Source organism: Cylas formicarius, unplaced genomic scaffold (genome assembly GCF_029955315.1).
Source record: "Cylas formicarius isolate icCylForm1 unplaced genomic scaffold, icCylForm1.1 PGA_scaffold_6__28_contigs__length_40554024, whole genome shotgun sequence".
NCBI lineage: Eukaryota > Metazoa > Arthropoda > Insecta > Coleoptera > Brentidae > Cylas > Cylas formicarius.
In genome coordinates this window covers 6,775,699-6,789,994 of record NW_026844347.1, presented here as the reverse complement: position 1 = coordinate 6,789,994, position 14,296 = coordinate 6,775,699, and the positions used below count along the sequence as shown (strand labels likewise).

The following is a 14,296-nucleotide window of genomic DNA, read 5'->3' as shown; positions in this document are numbered from 1 at the left end:
GTGGCCCGGATGAAACTGACATGTAAAGTGACGCTTCCCGCACGCTAGATCGGTGTGTATTGTATCGGTGTAGGTATTTTACAGACGAGAGTAGAAAAATTCTTTTATTCATATTTTATGGATAAAAATATTGTGATTCGATTTTCACTGGGTTGTTGGGCCCTTGTTTGACTATCTAATGACAAAAACTCATATAGTTAGATTTACTCTTTTTTCAGAAAATTATTTTTTGCGTCATTATATCAGAAAACTGCACTGATGCAAGGTAAGTTAAGCCAACCACAATCGCGTCACTCACTAGGAAAAGCCCTTTTTACCAACTCTAAGTCGACTAAAATGCATTAAACTTTTTTGGGAGATATGGAAATTTATTTAAGAATATGTTCAACCACCACCACTTTCCTTGCAGAGATAGAGCAAACATCACTAAATAAAAAAATATATTTTTTTCAGCTTTTACAGCAGAACCCGAGTTTTAAAATTCAAAATAACAATGACACCCCCTGCTGATTATTTCAGCAACCCGAAAATAATTTCCAGCATTTTTTCGGGTCCGATTTACTTAATAAAATTTTTTGTAATATATGAGAAAAAACGATTAAGGGTTATTTATTAAGTTTGTTATGAAGTGGCTCAAATTCGGCCACTTAATAATATTTGGTATAGAAACCCATAGAATGTTTATTTTAAAGTTTTAATTATTTTTTAGGTTCCCCTGGTTCCACTCATTCCCTGTTTAAGTGTGTTTTTCAATTTATATCTCATGTTAGAATTGGACTTGCATACCTGGATAAGGTTCATCGCGTGGCTAGTGATAGGTAAGAATATTAATAAATTAACGACTATGAAAATTTTGTTTAAACAACTTAAAGGTATAATATTATTTTATTAACCCCCTCTTTTTCCGAAACAAAGGAGTGATAGGTTTATCGTTTTTTATAAAACCCGAAAAATATTAGACTTTTTAAGGCTTTCGGACTTTTTGGTCACTGTTTCACAACTGACGACAAACTAACTTCACTTAAATTCCAGGACTGCTCATCTATTTCTTCTATGGAATACAAAATAGCGAAGAAGGAAAAAAACTTCGTCAACCGAACAAATTGCAGAGCTTGGACCCGGAAAAAGCTGCAATGCGAAAGGAAGACACTAAACTCTAAAAAACGTATACATAATCCTATGCATATATTTTTTTTTACTACCTAAATATCGATTTCTATAGTTTCATTTCACCAATTTTTTTATTGCAACCATATGCCTCTAGTTTATTCGATTATTGAAAATATTGTTTTAATCTCGCTTTTACTAACCTTACGATATTGTCCACTCTTAAGCGTCGCCCTGGTGATGGATGTTTTGCCTGTTCACATCGCCACTCTTTGGTACCTCGTAATTATCGTTTTATCTGAAAATTTTTGTATTTAACAAATTGAACTCCAAACAATACAACGTCAGTAATTGCGATTATTGTGAAATAATAATTTAACACACTTTTCAAAACAAGAATTAGGAAAGGATCGCGGCCGCCAGACTCTCGCTCGCGAGGTAGATCTCTGTGGATTTCACATACCTGGTGTCCCAGTAAGAACGACTAGATACGGTATTATAGGGCTATACACATGCAGGCAAGTCCGTGCGCAAGTGCGAAACCAATTGCGGCCACACACTATTCAGGTAAACCTCGAGGTTCACCAGTTGGTGGGGCCTGCTGCTGTGCGAAAAATGAAGTTGGCCTTCGCAGTTGCTCTAAAAATTAGACACAATCTGATTCGCTTCGAGCCGCGCTTGGAACTGAACGCGCCGTGAATTTTGACACATACACATTCGCACTTACTCGCGTGTCTCGACCTGTACAGGCAAGTCTTAACACTTGCCTGCATGTGTATAGGCCGCTTTAGGGAAACGGAAGATCCTAAAAGTTTGGACAACAAAATAATATTTACAAATGTACTGGATTCATTCTACGTCGGTTGTTCATAAACTGAACTCGCTTTGCATTCTACTGTATACCTGCTTATGTATATGTTACGGCTAATACGAGAAATTAGTACCAATGCAGCTGGTTCGTAACTTATCCCGTTAGAACGCGAATTATACAATTTGGTTAGTTTTCGTTAGTTAGTTTCATTTGCATTTTTCGCGATTTAGCTGGATAATTTACGAGTATATTAAGCAAGCAATTTCACATTCATCATAGTCGTGCATACTCATAATATACAAAAATTTAAAACCACCAAATAATACTCAAACATTTATGTACAAACAGCCTATGTACCAACAAATTCCATTTTTTGTAAACAAAATAACAAAACTGCAAATAACGTAAAACTGAGGCAATTTGAAATCCAAAGAACTTAATAAAAAATGTGAAATATCACTAACTAGGTATACTTCCTAATTAATGAATGAAAACATGCAGAACACAAATTATTATTAGGCTGGAAAGGCACTTAGAATTACATAATAGATCTTTGCCTTTTTTTTGTTTGACGTTTGACATTTTTTTGTAAAAAATTGAGTTTTGCAATTAGGTTTTTGATATCTCTGTTCCCCCCAAACTGACTGCTTTTTGGCAATTTCTCTTAATGATTTTTTTTCACACGTATTTTTTACCAATAGTGCCGTTTTCATTACCTAAGTCATAATATCCATTGTCATTATCAGCGTGTACAACCGTCATTAATGCATTATTAAAGTCACACGGACCTCTATCTAAATCTGGAATAGACACTCTGACAGGATCATTTACGTAGCGAGATGGGAATTTTTCATTTGATATATGCTTGATCTTTTCTGATTGTTTTTCAAAACATTTTTTAGCTACTTGTTTATTTTCCAAAATACTGAACTGCTTTATACAAATATCACAATTCTTACTATCTAAAGTCTGATGAAGGCACACACGATGTCAAAAAACTCGCTTGTAGCATTTCCATCTTCCCTTACTTCAACGTTTTCTTCAGCAGTACCAGTATTATTCTGCACGTTCTTTCCTTCGTGAACTTCAATTACTTGTATATTTTTATTTGTCTGGATCGTTTCGCTAATATCTTAAGAGTTTTCCTTCAGTATAATTTCAACTTTATTCTTCTCATCAATGTCCATTTCTTCAACATGAGCTGTTATATTTTTATTTAGTTCAATGTTATTTCAATGCAAGGTATTTTGTTTGCTAGTGTCTTTTACTATATCCAACAGCTCTTCTTCGGTAATAATTCCTTCAATAGGCTCTTTAGGCAGTTTGGAATCTTTAAATCTACACCAAACATTGCTTTATATGGTCAACGCTTTATCCCGTCATGATACGCACGATTTTTCATCACCTGAACAAATTTTAGACCATTTGACCAGTTATTTGTATTATTATCTTGCAACCATGTCCCAAGATTTTTTTCCATATCTTGGTTGCACCTTTCTACGCTTCCCTGTGACTGATGACTGTGACGCGATTACAAAACTCACGTCCATTGGCAGAATGAAGGATCATCATTGCTGCGTCTACTTCATCGGCTGTTTTTCCCCTTTACCATAGATTCTTGTTTCATAAGGCATGACGTGAATAAACTAGGATAAATTGACACAGTTTTTTGGGTAATATTTTTGTACGTTTTTTTTTAAGTTCCTGAATCACTCTATTACAAACAGCATGTCCAATAGCTAAGTGAGTTTCATGAATAATATTAAAAAAAAAATCTTCATTTGCCACAAAATATTTAAAGTCTTGTTCGTTTGGTTTTTATTGGGGTAATTAATTTATCAATATGCAGTATTAGCACTTTTTGTAACTGCAATTTAAAAAAAATGATTAAAACGCGTTGTAAAGTTGTTTACTCTATCAGTATTAACAGTCATGTTGACAGAGGATGCAGTGCTAAAACAATAAACATTCTATATGGTCGCTATTGGATAATTCGCGTGTTATCGCTGGATAATACGCGAAATCAAGCCAGAATCGGGCTTTAACGTTGGCATCTGACAAATGCGCGTTTTAGTCAGATAATTCGCGAATTCACTGCTTTCTCGTATTAGCCGTAACATATATACTGTTTGAGGAGGCAAAGTTAAAGGAGGTACTTGAACAATGTCTCTGAAGACTGATTCCCATACTGGCGAAAGATAAAGACCTGAGTCGCGGTTAAGATTGGTTATTTAATGGTTGCTATAGATTCTGGGATTTTTCTTTGGTAGAAGAATTCAAGAAAGATTAATTTTTTAACTGTTCTGGGTAGGTTTTTTACGTAGCATTCAGCGAAGTAGTCAGTTTTGTTCTGAAAATTGCAAATTTTGACATTTAAACTAAAATTGCGTTTTTATAATGGAACACCCTGTATACCATTTAATAATTTTATTAGGCTTATTATTAACTTCTCAAAAATTTGAAATTTAATTTCAATTCTCCAGCATATATTTTTAAATTGATCTTCTCTTATGAATAGGCCATGAAAAATACAGATATTCTTTAAATATATTACATTTACATTTATTACAAAAAGTCTTACAAAACAAACTTTCAAACTAGTGTCTGTAGATAATAAGTCCTTGCTATATCAAATCCCTTATAATTGTCACATTTTGGGTTAATATAAGCTATATGGCAGGAGCGAAAGATGACAGAAATTAAAATAATAAATAGGAAATTATATTAGGAACACAGACACCGTCCTTTTCATGACCTACTCATAAAATGGCCTAAGAAAATCATTAAAAACATACGTGTTTCGTTTAAAAAAACAAAAGTTTAGTTTATATATCAAAATTCGGGAGTTTAAGAAGAAAACTGACTACGCCACTGGATCATAGGTAAAACAATCCTATTCAGACCAGTTTCCACCTTTTCAATAAGTTAACGCATAACCGAACGACAAATGGTGTCTAAAAATCACCCTGTATCAGTTCATTCATTATTTATTGATAAAGGAAATACGCCGTAATGCTAAATGTGACATACTGTACAAAGGAATACATCAGAGCATTCATAAGATAATGATAACATTTAACAAAAACTAATACCCTAAAACCGTTTAAAAAATAAGAAATAAAAAGGATAATTTGTATTTCCGGCAACTAATTATTTATTCGTAATAGTTACTAATTCATTGGGTTATGGAAAGCGAGTTGCAAAATTACTGCTTGTATTTAGAACGTTCGTGAATCCAGTGTTGTAATTTGTAAAAAAAATTAACAAACTTTTTCTTTTTTTTTTGAAGAAGTAAATACCTAAATAAAAAATGTTTGATGGTTCAGTTTCTCAAGAAGAGAAGGTTAAACACAATATATGAGATCTATTCCGCGAAAGTGATTATTCGGTCACCGTATGGCATTTACTAATAATATGGTACTTGAAAATTCTTTTCCTAGTTTTATTGAAACTGGTAATCTGTGATAATATGTGTTAAATAAAATATTTTTATACAATGTTTGGTTTTTATTGAAATAACAATATACGATACGCATTCGGTGAATTAAGCTGATAGTATAGTAAGATGATAATAAGAATTAGTTTTTCTTTGATTTTTTTACCAAGCATGCCTCTAATTTTACACACTAACCTGCACTCTGAGTAGTTTTTTTATCTAAACACACACTAAACTAGTTTTTCCAAAACATTTAACGAGATCTGGGTATATTTTGGGAAAATACTGCCGTAAAAATGGTTTATATGTTGATTGAGAAAACAAGTTTTCAAATAACCGCGCATGTCTAAATGGAGCGGCCTCGATATTTTTTCAACGCCGCTTCAAAAATTCCAGCATAGCCAGGACCTCTGGTATATCTGCCTTTATACAAAAAACCTGTGAAATAACTTTGTTAAATGCTTCTTAAACATTGTTTTCTGAAACTTGTGATATCCTAATAAAATAATATGACCTTGTCCATGTGACAGAAAGAAAGAAGATTGCACACCACTTTACAAATCGATAAAGCAACACAGGTATACACTAGTAATATACTCTAAATATATGTAGCGGTGGCAAATTAAGAACACTGCCCTTTTTCGAAAAATAGTTCTCATTAAAAAACTTACAACTGAAGCGGCGAAGAGAAAATGCTAGAAATTATTATTAAGGTTCCTATTTGCATTCTTGAATTTTCAATCTCATTTTTTGAGAAATCTTATGCTTACATGTTATATCATTTTTACTCTACCTTTTAAGGGAAAGTGGTGAATTAAGCTGAAAGTATAGTAATACGAATTAATTTTTGTTTTTTTTACCCAGCGTGCTTCTAAATTTCACACACTAATCTGTACTCTGATTCGTTTTCTTTCTAAACGGCAATCTCAACACCCACTAAACCAGTTTTTCCAAAATTTTTAAAGAGATCCGTCCATATTTACGAAAAATACTGCCGTATAAATGTTATATCTGTCGAACTGAACCGTCAGCGGCCATTTTGATTATAGAATGCCGCTAGATCTTATTGGTTGATTGAGAAAACAAGTTTTCAAATAACCGCACATGCGTAAATTCAGCGGCCTCGATATTTTTCAACGTCGCTTCAAAAGTTCCAGCATAGCCAGGACCTCTGGCATATCTGGCTTTATACAAAAACCTGTCAAATAATTTTGGTAAATGCTTCTTAAACATGGTTTTCTGAAACTTTTTATCGCCTAACAAAATAATATGACATTGTTCATGTGACAGAATAAACGAAGATTAAGCCCATCTTTCATAGTCCGTGATTTTTTATTTCTAATTCTTGAACAATACGCGGACTGATCTGTGCCTAATTGTTTATTGTATGATTTACGTAAAGAATCCGGATTTAAAAAATAAATACTTATTTTAGACTTCTATAAAATGTGTAGAAATATTAAAAATGCGTGAGTGTAATTTTATGAAAAACCGCAAAAATGTCTACACAGCACACTTACAAAACACCGAATAAACATGGTCCCATGAAAGCTATTATTCCTATTACGGACGTCTTAAAACCGAGTAGTGGATTCAAAGATGGAATAAGTTGTACCAATTCGCCCCCTTTGCCGTGGAAAGCAGGACCATCGTCCTACAATGCTTCAGGACAAAGAAGTCCCGGATCAGCTTGTTACAAAGGTATCATTGTTTTATGTTATATAGCTGGATGCTTTTGGATTCTTGCATTCTCTTTTATTTAGAAATATTACACAATAATGTTCTTTTTGCAGACGCCACGTTATCACATCTCCGTAAAAGCCTATTGTAGGAAATTCTTTTATGTATTTTAGGTAAATCGAAATGCTATGATAATGGTTTAAGTGACTCTATAAGAAGGACTGCATCTTTAGACACCATATATTTAAAAGGTCAGTGGCCTAGGGACAACTTCTATTGGCACACTGGCACTTTACAAATTGATAAAGCAACACAGGTATATACTAATAATATATTCTAAATATATGTAGTGGTGGCCAATTAAAATGCTAGAAATTATTATTAAGGTTCTGAAATAGTGGTGGCCTCATGCCATGCAAAGCTGGGTAAATTTCTTTTTTTTTTGTTATATCATTTTTGCTCTATCTTTTAAGGGAAAGTGGTGGGAGGGTTCAAACATTTTCAGATAGAAATGTCAATAACTTGAGAATTTCTGGGCACTTTTTTTTAAACTTGGAGTTATTAAAAAAGTTCTTTTTAGACTATCAACCCTGCCCTGAGCAAATTGATTTAGGTATCTTGTATGACCACCACCACCACCACCATTAAATGAAACAATATCACTCACTTATTGCAACAAAATATAGCCAAATAAGAGTCACACACGCTAGTGAAAACAGTATTTCAATATTTTTTTCCTAACTTATAATACTGGAAAGGAAATAAAATCTCATCTTTAATCTTAAAATCTTAATTTTCATTTCTTTAACAAAATATTTATAAATTTACTATTCAAATATAAAAATTATATTTGAAATGCCGATATTAACTATTACTCATTCAATATTATTGAATATTGCCCATCTTTCAAAATGCTTTTGCTTTGGAAAACAAAATAGCAAAAATTATAATAGCGGTGTTTGAGTGTCAATCATAGGAAGATCGCAGTTATTTATTTTTATATTTTGATGGTCCTGTTTGTAAAAAAGTGCCTTTGCTACTTGTTGAAGTGATATGTTTCTTTTTTATTTTCAAAAAATTGAAAACCTAACTGTCTCTGTTAGAATTTGTGCATTCTGCATTAAAACACAAAGATCTTACTGTTTTATCTGTACTATTGTTTATCGCTTTGTAATATATTCTATTGCAATATTTCAATCATATCAGAATTAATTATTATTTATATTTTAAATATAATGTTGGCGTTTTAACTCTATATCTATATATATTTAACGAAAGGAACGAATATTAGTATTTAATAATGGTAGGTACTCTGAGAATATCCCTAATGATGGTGACATTATTTTGTTTTTATAGCGGCTTTTATTATAGGTTAGGAGAAAATATCCAAATGAAGTTTTCACTGGTGTGTTAGCATTGTCCCTTGGCCTCTTTAGAAATAAATTTCTTCACACTAAGCCTGTAAGACAATTACTTTTCAAAATAGGGCCTAGTGCCATTTTTAATTGGGCACCCATGTATGTACAGTAATATCTAATACAATGGGAATTTATTTGTTTAAGACTGACGAAAATGAATGGTCCGATAAAAGGAAAGTGCATAACATATCGGACTTGGAGGCCAAAATTCATGTCAGGTCGAAAATATGGGGAAACAAAGAAACCAATAGACATATCTCTCCTAGCGAAAACATGTTACACTCCAGTTCCCAAACTCTAACTTGTAGGTGCAACTCCTCTTTTGATGCTTTTTTACATTAAATTAACATTTTACTCCAGCTTGTATTTTGTCACCTACACCAGAAGGAAGTTCAGTATTATTACCATTAAGACCTTTACCGAAATCCTCAATACGTAACTCGGTTGAAGGTTTAAATCAGGAAATTGAAAGGATAGTTTTAAAGACTGGCTGTGGATCACATCAGGACGACAGGCAAGTACCATGTTATTATTATGACATTTTATTGTCCACTACTGCAATAATATGGTAAACAGAAGAATGTATATATATTTTTTTATAAATATGTCAAATAATTTGTCAACTTCAAGTCTAAATACATTGTTATTGAAGAAACTTAAGTTAATTTTAGGGACATCGAAATCGCAATACTTTTAAAGGTCACACCATAATATACAAATAGCATGTTTTGTTTGTCTTGCCAATTACTTAGACTATTTACTTTAAATATTTCCAAAAGTCTTTTGTGAGATCATTATATCGCGCAACAAATATGACGCAAAAATAGTGTTTATTTTTTATCTTAAAAACGAAAATAGAAAGAACAATAAGGTATTACAGAAGTATTAATTACTACAATAATAATAAAATTTCCTGTCTTACAAATTCAGATTCATTTACACACCTATAAACTATAACTATTCGACTATATTTTCTTCAGTGAATTAATAGTAAAAGCACATAATACAATATATTCACTGTAAGAAAATAGTTAAACTGGTTATCTGTGAGCAACTAAGACAAAAAAACGTCAAGATCATTACAAAAGCGAATAAATACTTTCATTAACTGATCGACAGGACCTTTGATTAAAAAAATGTTTTTTTGGGGTTACTAGATGAAATACAGGGGTTGTCGTTACAGTCCTTGAAGGTACACGAAAATTCATTAGACTCAGCAACGCAGGGCAGTCCCCTAGTGGGCTGCATAGTTTGTGCAAAAACTGAAATGAAAGGTACCTCCTACCTTATAAAAACACACTTTCTGATTTTTTTTAAATAACCTAATTAAATTAGACCATCCCTATTACTTGACTAAATTAACTAAATTTAAGGCAAAACTTAGGCAATAATATTGCAGGCATTTTTAACACTATAAAATTGTATTTTTTTTTGCCTTTGATGTCTTACTTATTATTTGTGTTTGTATTTGAGTTACTCTTAAATAATATGTTTTTTAAGAAGGTTTAGTTTCAGAAATGTTTATTATTAAGGTGTTTTAAAATGTAATTCTTTAGAACTTTTGATAGCCACCAACTAAAATATTTTTTTTTCGACGCGCAATGCTTTATATCTTATTTTTTTATTTGGAAGCCGCCTATTGAAATTTAACTTTTCTCATGTCATTGCATAATTTTTTCCTAAAATTTAATTAAAAAGAATGATTGAGGTCGTCTAATTCTATCCCCTCTACTAATTTTTATAACATTAGAAAATATGCAGTGTGTTTTTATAATATCAATACTACGTAATATTTTATTTTCTATATATTTTCGGGTGTACAAATCGTAAAAATCTTTTTCATGCCTTTTTGATCAAGGCAATACAATTCAGTGTCGAACAAGGGTTTCTATGCTAAAGCTTTTTGAATTTCTTATTAAGAAGCCAAGGGACTTGTATGCTTTACTCGCGGTATTAATAAAGTGTTTTTTTAAATTCATGTTTGATTCGAAATATACACCCAAATCCATTTATAAATAAAAGAGTTGTTGACTTTCACATTTTCTGTTTGAACTTCCTAAAGTCTCAGAATCAAGTAAAGTGGCTTGATTGTATATCGCCCCTTTGATAAAGTAAAATAATGTGTTTTCTACAATCGAGTGAAATACGGATTTGTATTTATCCCCTAAAATGATAGGTTTGATATAAGGCAGGCAACACCCGAAGGCCATAAAGCACCATTGTCAGAGTTGTTGAGGAGTAACAGAACTCATTCGGTAAACACACAAACTCCGCAGGGACTGGGAAGTTCCAGTAACTCTTCAGGTAAGAAGCGGTCGTTGGAAGCGTCTATACTAAGTACATTTTGGTGAATCTTACATTTTAAATGCTTAGCATATGTTTCAATTCTGTCTTGCTGACTTTTTTAAAAGAAGAATTAGTGAAATACGTTGTTTTTATTGTTTTGTGAAAAGAGAAAATATGTATTTAATGATTGTATGTGGTGACATCAGTTTAGGGTTGGAAATGCAGATTCATGCAATTTTCAGGAAAAAAAATTTCTCACGTAATAATTTTCACAAAACATTAAAATCCATCACATTAAAAAATTCAAGAAATGTTAAACCATTTATTTATCTAACAATTCCTAACTTAAAAATATTTGTGTGTGTGCGGGCGGGCGCGTGTAATTGTAATCTTGAATTTTACAACTAAAAAATTTCATAGTTAAAGCTAGAAAGGAAAGGAAAAAGATAGTGGTGTTAAAACTTTTTTGAAAGATAAATGTCAATAACTTCAGAATGGCCGAACAAAGTTGAAGTCGTTGAAAAGGGCTACCCTCGCTGTCCTAAGCAGATGGATTTTTATTGCTTTTATGGTCGCTAGAGGGCGTTTTGCAACATCACTACAAATAAAATTTATTTTCCCAGGAAAAAGCAACGATATCACTTTTATTGCCACATAAACGTAGCCAAATATGTAATATTTAAAATCAAAATAAAATGTTATCTGTATTAATTACTTTTTTTACAATATCTTCCAAGGGCAACAAATTATTCCCATACTTGACATTTTGACATAGTCAGCCGTTTTTAAATGTTTAGTATTAGCACTTTTCGTTAAAAATTTTGTTTCATCACTAACTCGGTCTCTAATTAATTATTAACTATTGACGCATTTCAGTAGTAACATTTGGAAACCATTTAATAGATAAATTAATTAATTAATTAATAAAAGATCTCTTGATCGAAATAATTCATTTGATATTAATAAGATCGCGATGAATATTCTTGAATATTGTTATCTGATCAAACACTACTCATCATTCATGTCATTAGTCGATGCTTGGCAAAATTTCTTGATTGCTTACCGTGCATTAAAATTGTCTTATTTAGACTTATCTTAATTCAGTGCCTAGAAGAAATCGACGCGTTAGGAATGAAGAATAATACTGATTATTTCAATACACATTTTACTACTTAAATCAATCATTAAAATTGGTTAGTCTTCAACAATTTATTAGTTTTGGTTAGTTGACTGAATCTAACCATTAATGAAAAAAACTAGTGATAAATTAATTGACAACGGGCAAGGATATCAAAACGTGTCCTTCAAAGGTATTTAAAAAAAAAGATAAAAAAAATCTTTTGATTTTAAATATCACTTGGTATCCTAAATAATAAATTAGCGTTTAATTTGGCAATTTCGGGAAAATTAGTCATAAATAACAACCCGTAAAGTGGTAATTTTTCTCAAAATCCAACTTTTTTGAGGGTTAAGTACTTTTAATAATATCGGTTAGGATAAATGATTTAAAGTCATCGTTGCATTTTTTTTTCAGAAATGTTTTTTTGCAATTATTCCAGAAAGTTCCGCGTGCATCACGTATCACACATAGTAAAGTCTGCAAGTTTATTAAAACGTGTTTGGAGAAACATAGTTTTAAAATTTAAGATAACAGTTGCGCCCCCTGGCAACCATTTAAAAAACTTGAAAATAATTTCCAGCATTTTATCTTGCCTGATTTACTTTTTCTCTAATATTTGTCACCAAAAAAATAGCTTTTGTCATTATAGCTAATGATGTTTTCAGAAGGAAGTCAAGGATCTAGCCCGGACGGTGAGACAACCAGATTCGGCACGTCTCCACAGATTAATAAATTTTTAGCGCGCGAGCCACCCGACGGTTGTGAAAAGGTTCTTCTTAAGTCCGTCGAAGGGAAAAAGTGTATTCAGTTAGCGCTCACCCCTCCCCCGAGCACTTTTAAACTTAGACCCAGTTTAGGATCAGCTTTTCACACACTCAAGCCCAAATTAAGTCCTGGACTAGAACAGGCGTCTCCCGAAGAAGATTGCGACTGAAATCCTGTGTTGCCGTATCTTTTATTTGTAATTACAAATGTTTGATGAAATTTTCCTACCGACTTTATTTGGTTACTTATTACTTTATACATTACTACTTATACATGTGGCTCAAAAACATTTTGTTTGGTTTTAACTTTGTCCTGCTATACATTTTTAGTGGAGAAAACTAAAACAAAATAACTTTTGCAATGGTAGAAAATATAGGAACCAAGACATTTATAAAAAAGTTTATGAAGAAATGTTTAAAAACGTAAAAAACACAATAGTGGACCACCAGATAAAAACAAATGAAAAATTGTATAAGCATTTATGTACAACGCTCTTATGGGCTCCAGATTGGTTCCCCACAACTCAATATGAAGCAATTTGTAAATGGCAGTTTTCTTTTCCACTGGCGTGGGTTCAACTACTCAGTTTTCATTCCAATATTTTCAAACCAATTTTCATCTGTGTACTCAGTATTCCTTGGTTTTACCCAATATCTTTTCTTTTTTTCTACCTTGTTTTCTGCATTCTATAGGCCTAGCATAGATAACACAGTTTTATGCAATTTTATTTGCCCATCAGAAGCATATGAGTGACATGTATACGTAGTAAATGTTTCGGTGATGGTTGACGGTATTAACGTTCAAGATTTGATGCAATAATAACTAAAAACGATTGTTATGTACATTTTTGTACGTCGCGAAGAAAAAAGTGCCTTTATTATCAACAAATGTCTTTGGACTAGAGAAATTGTGTTTGGTGTAAAGCAAATATACATTACCTAAAGGTATACTCGAAATTTATTAATAAATAACCGGCGGAATAGTGTCATATATTTCTACGTTTCTGATCCACTTATTTACTTATTTGGATCTTTCTATCTCGAACACTAACTCTGGTAAAGACTTAGGGTCTATAACTAAAGTGGCAAAGAGAAATTGCAGGAAATTAAGTTTGTCTGATGTCCACTAGGGGCGCGATTGCATTCTTGAATTCTAAACCCAGTTTTTCGAGAAATAATCCTTTATTGCAGATAACTATGGACGAGATAAATTCGGTTCTTTTTTGTGGAATGGTTTTTGCTCTACCTCTCGAGGGAAAGTGGTTGGAGGTGTCCCAGAGCATTTTTAACAGATAAAAATGCGTATTTTTAAGAGGTACAGTGTGCAACGTTTTTAAAAAAAATTTTGGTATGTAAAATTGGCACTCTATATCTCGAAAACGAAACAATTTAGGAAACGCGCTTATGTGCAAAAAGATACTGGATAATAAATATACACTCAAAATCTTTATACTGGAGTTGTTGGTTCTCTCGAAGGCGGACACAGTTTTGAAGATTTTCCATTACAATTTCAAAAGACTAAAAGTTCTGCAACTAAAATTGTGTTAGAATTCAGGTTCAACATTTTACAAAATATATTAGTATTAGCAGTAGCTGTATTAATTACATCTTACAATAAAAAGAAATAGCTTACCACAAAATTTAATACATATGTTATCTATAATTTAATTTTTC

General features: G+C 32.1%; 2 protein-coding genes across 6 annotated transcripts in view; both read left to right on the top strand.

The window, feature by feature from the left end:
• The window catches only part of LOC132704057 (high affinity cationic amino acid transporter 1), a 39,520-nt gene extending 34,105 nt beyond the window's left edge, over positions 1 to 5,415 (top strand). For all 4 annotated transcript variants that reach the window (XM_060673704.1, XM_060673706.1, XM_060673708.1 and 1 more), the window contains exons 11-12: positions 710 to 818; positions 1,033 to 5,415. In XM_060673704.1, the coding sequence (XP_060529687.1) occupies positions 710 to 818; positions 1,033 to 1,160 (237 nt within the window). In that variant the 3' untranslated portion in view covers positions 1,161 to 5,415. The remainder of the gene's footprint in view (positions 1 to 709; positions 819 to 1,032) is intronic.
• Positions 5,416 to 6,714: 1,299 nt separating this feature from the next.
• LOC132703790 (protein FAM117B-like) lies at positions 6,715 to 14,291 on the top strand. Of its 2 annotated transcripts, none has more exons than XM_060673263.1 (6): positions 6,715 to 7,055; positions 7,208 to 7,350; positions 8,597 to 8,756; positions 8,813 to 8,966; positions 10,629 to 10,756; positions 12,527 to 14,291. In XM_060673263.1, the coding sequence occupies exons 1-6, from the start codon at positions 6,854 to 6,856 to the stop codon at positions 12,790 to 12,792; spliced, it is 1,053 nt and encodes a 350-aa protein (XP_060529246.1). In that variant the 5' UTR covers positions 6,715 to 6,853; the 3' UTR covers positions 12,793 to 14,291. The 2 variants fall into 2 exon arrangements, with proteins under 2 accessions (XP_060529246.1, XP_060529245.1); XM_060673262.1 differs by having other exon boundaries at positions 12,524 to 14,279.
• The last annotated feature ends 5 nt before the right edge of the window (positions 14,292 to 14,296 follow it).

Bases quoted from the DNA above. Each gene is read 5' to 3' on its own strand.
- LOC132703790 (XM_060673262.1), top strand. From the start codon at position 6,854: ATGTCTACACAGCACACTTACAAAACACCGAATAAACATGGTCCCATG. The intron at 7,351-8,596 runs GTATATACTAAT...TATTTGTTTAAG, and splicing joins AAATTGATAAAGCAACACAG to ACTGACGAAAATGAATGGTC. The intron at 8,967-10,628 runs GCAAGTACCATG...CTAAAATGATAG, and splicing joins GGATCACATCAGGACGACAG to GTTTGATATAAGGCAGGCAA.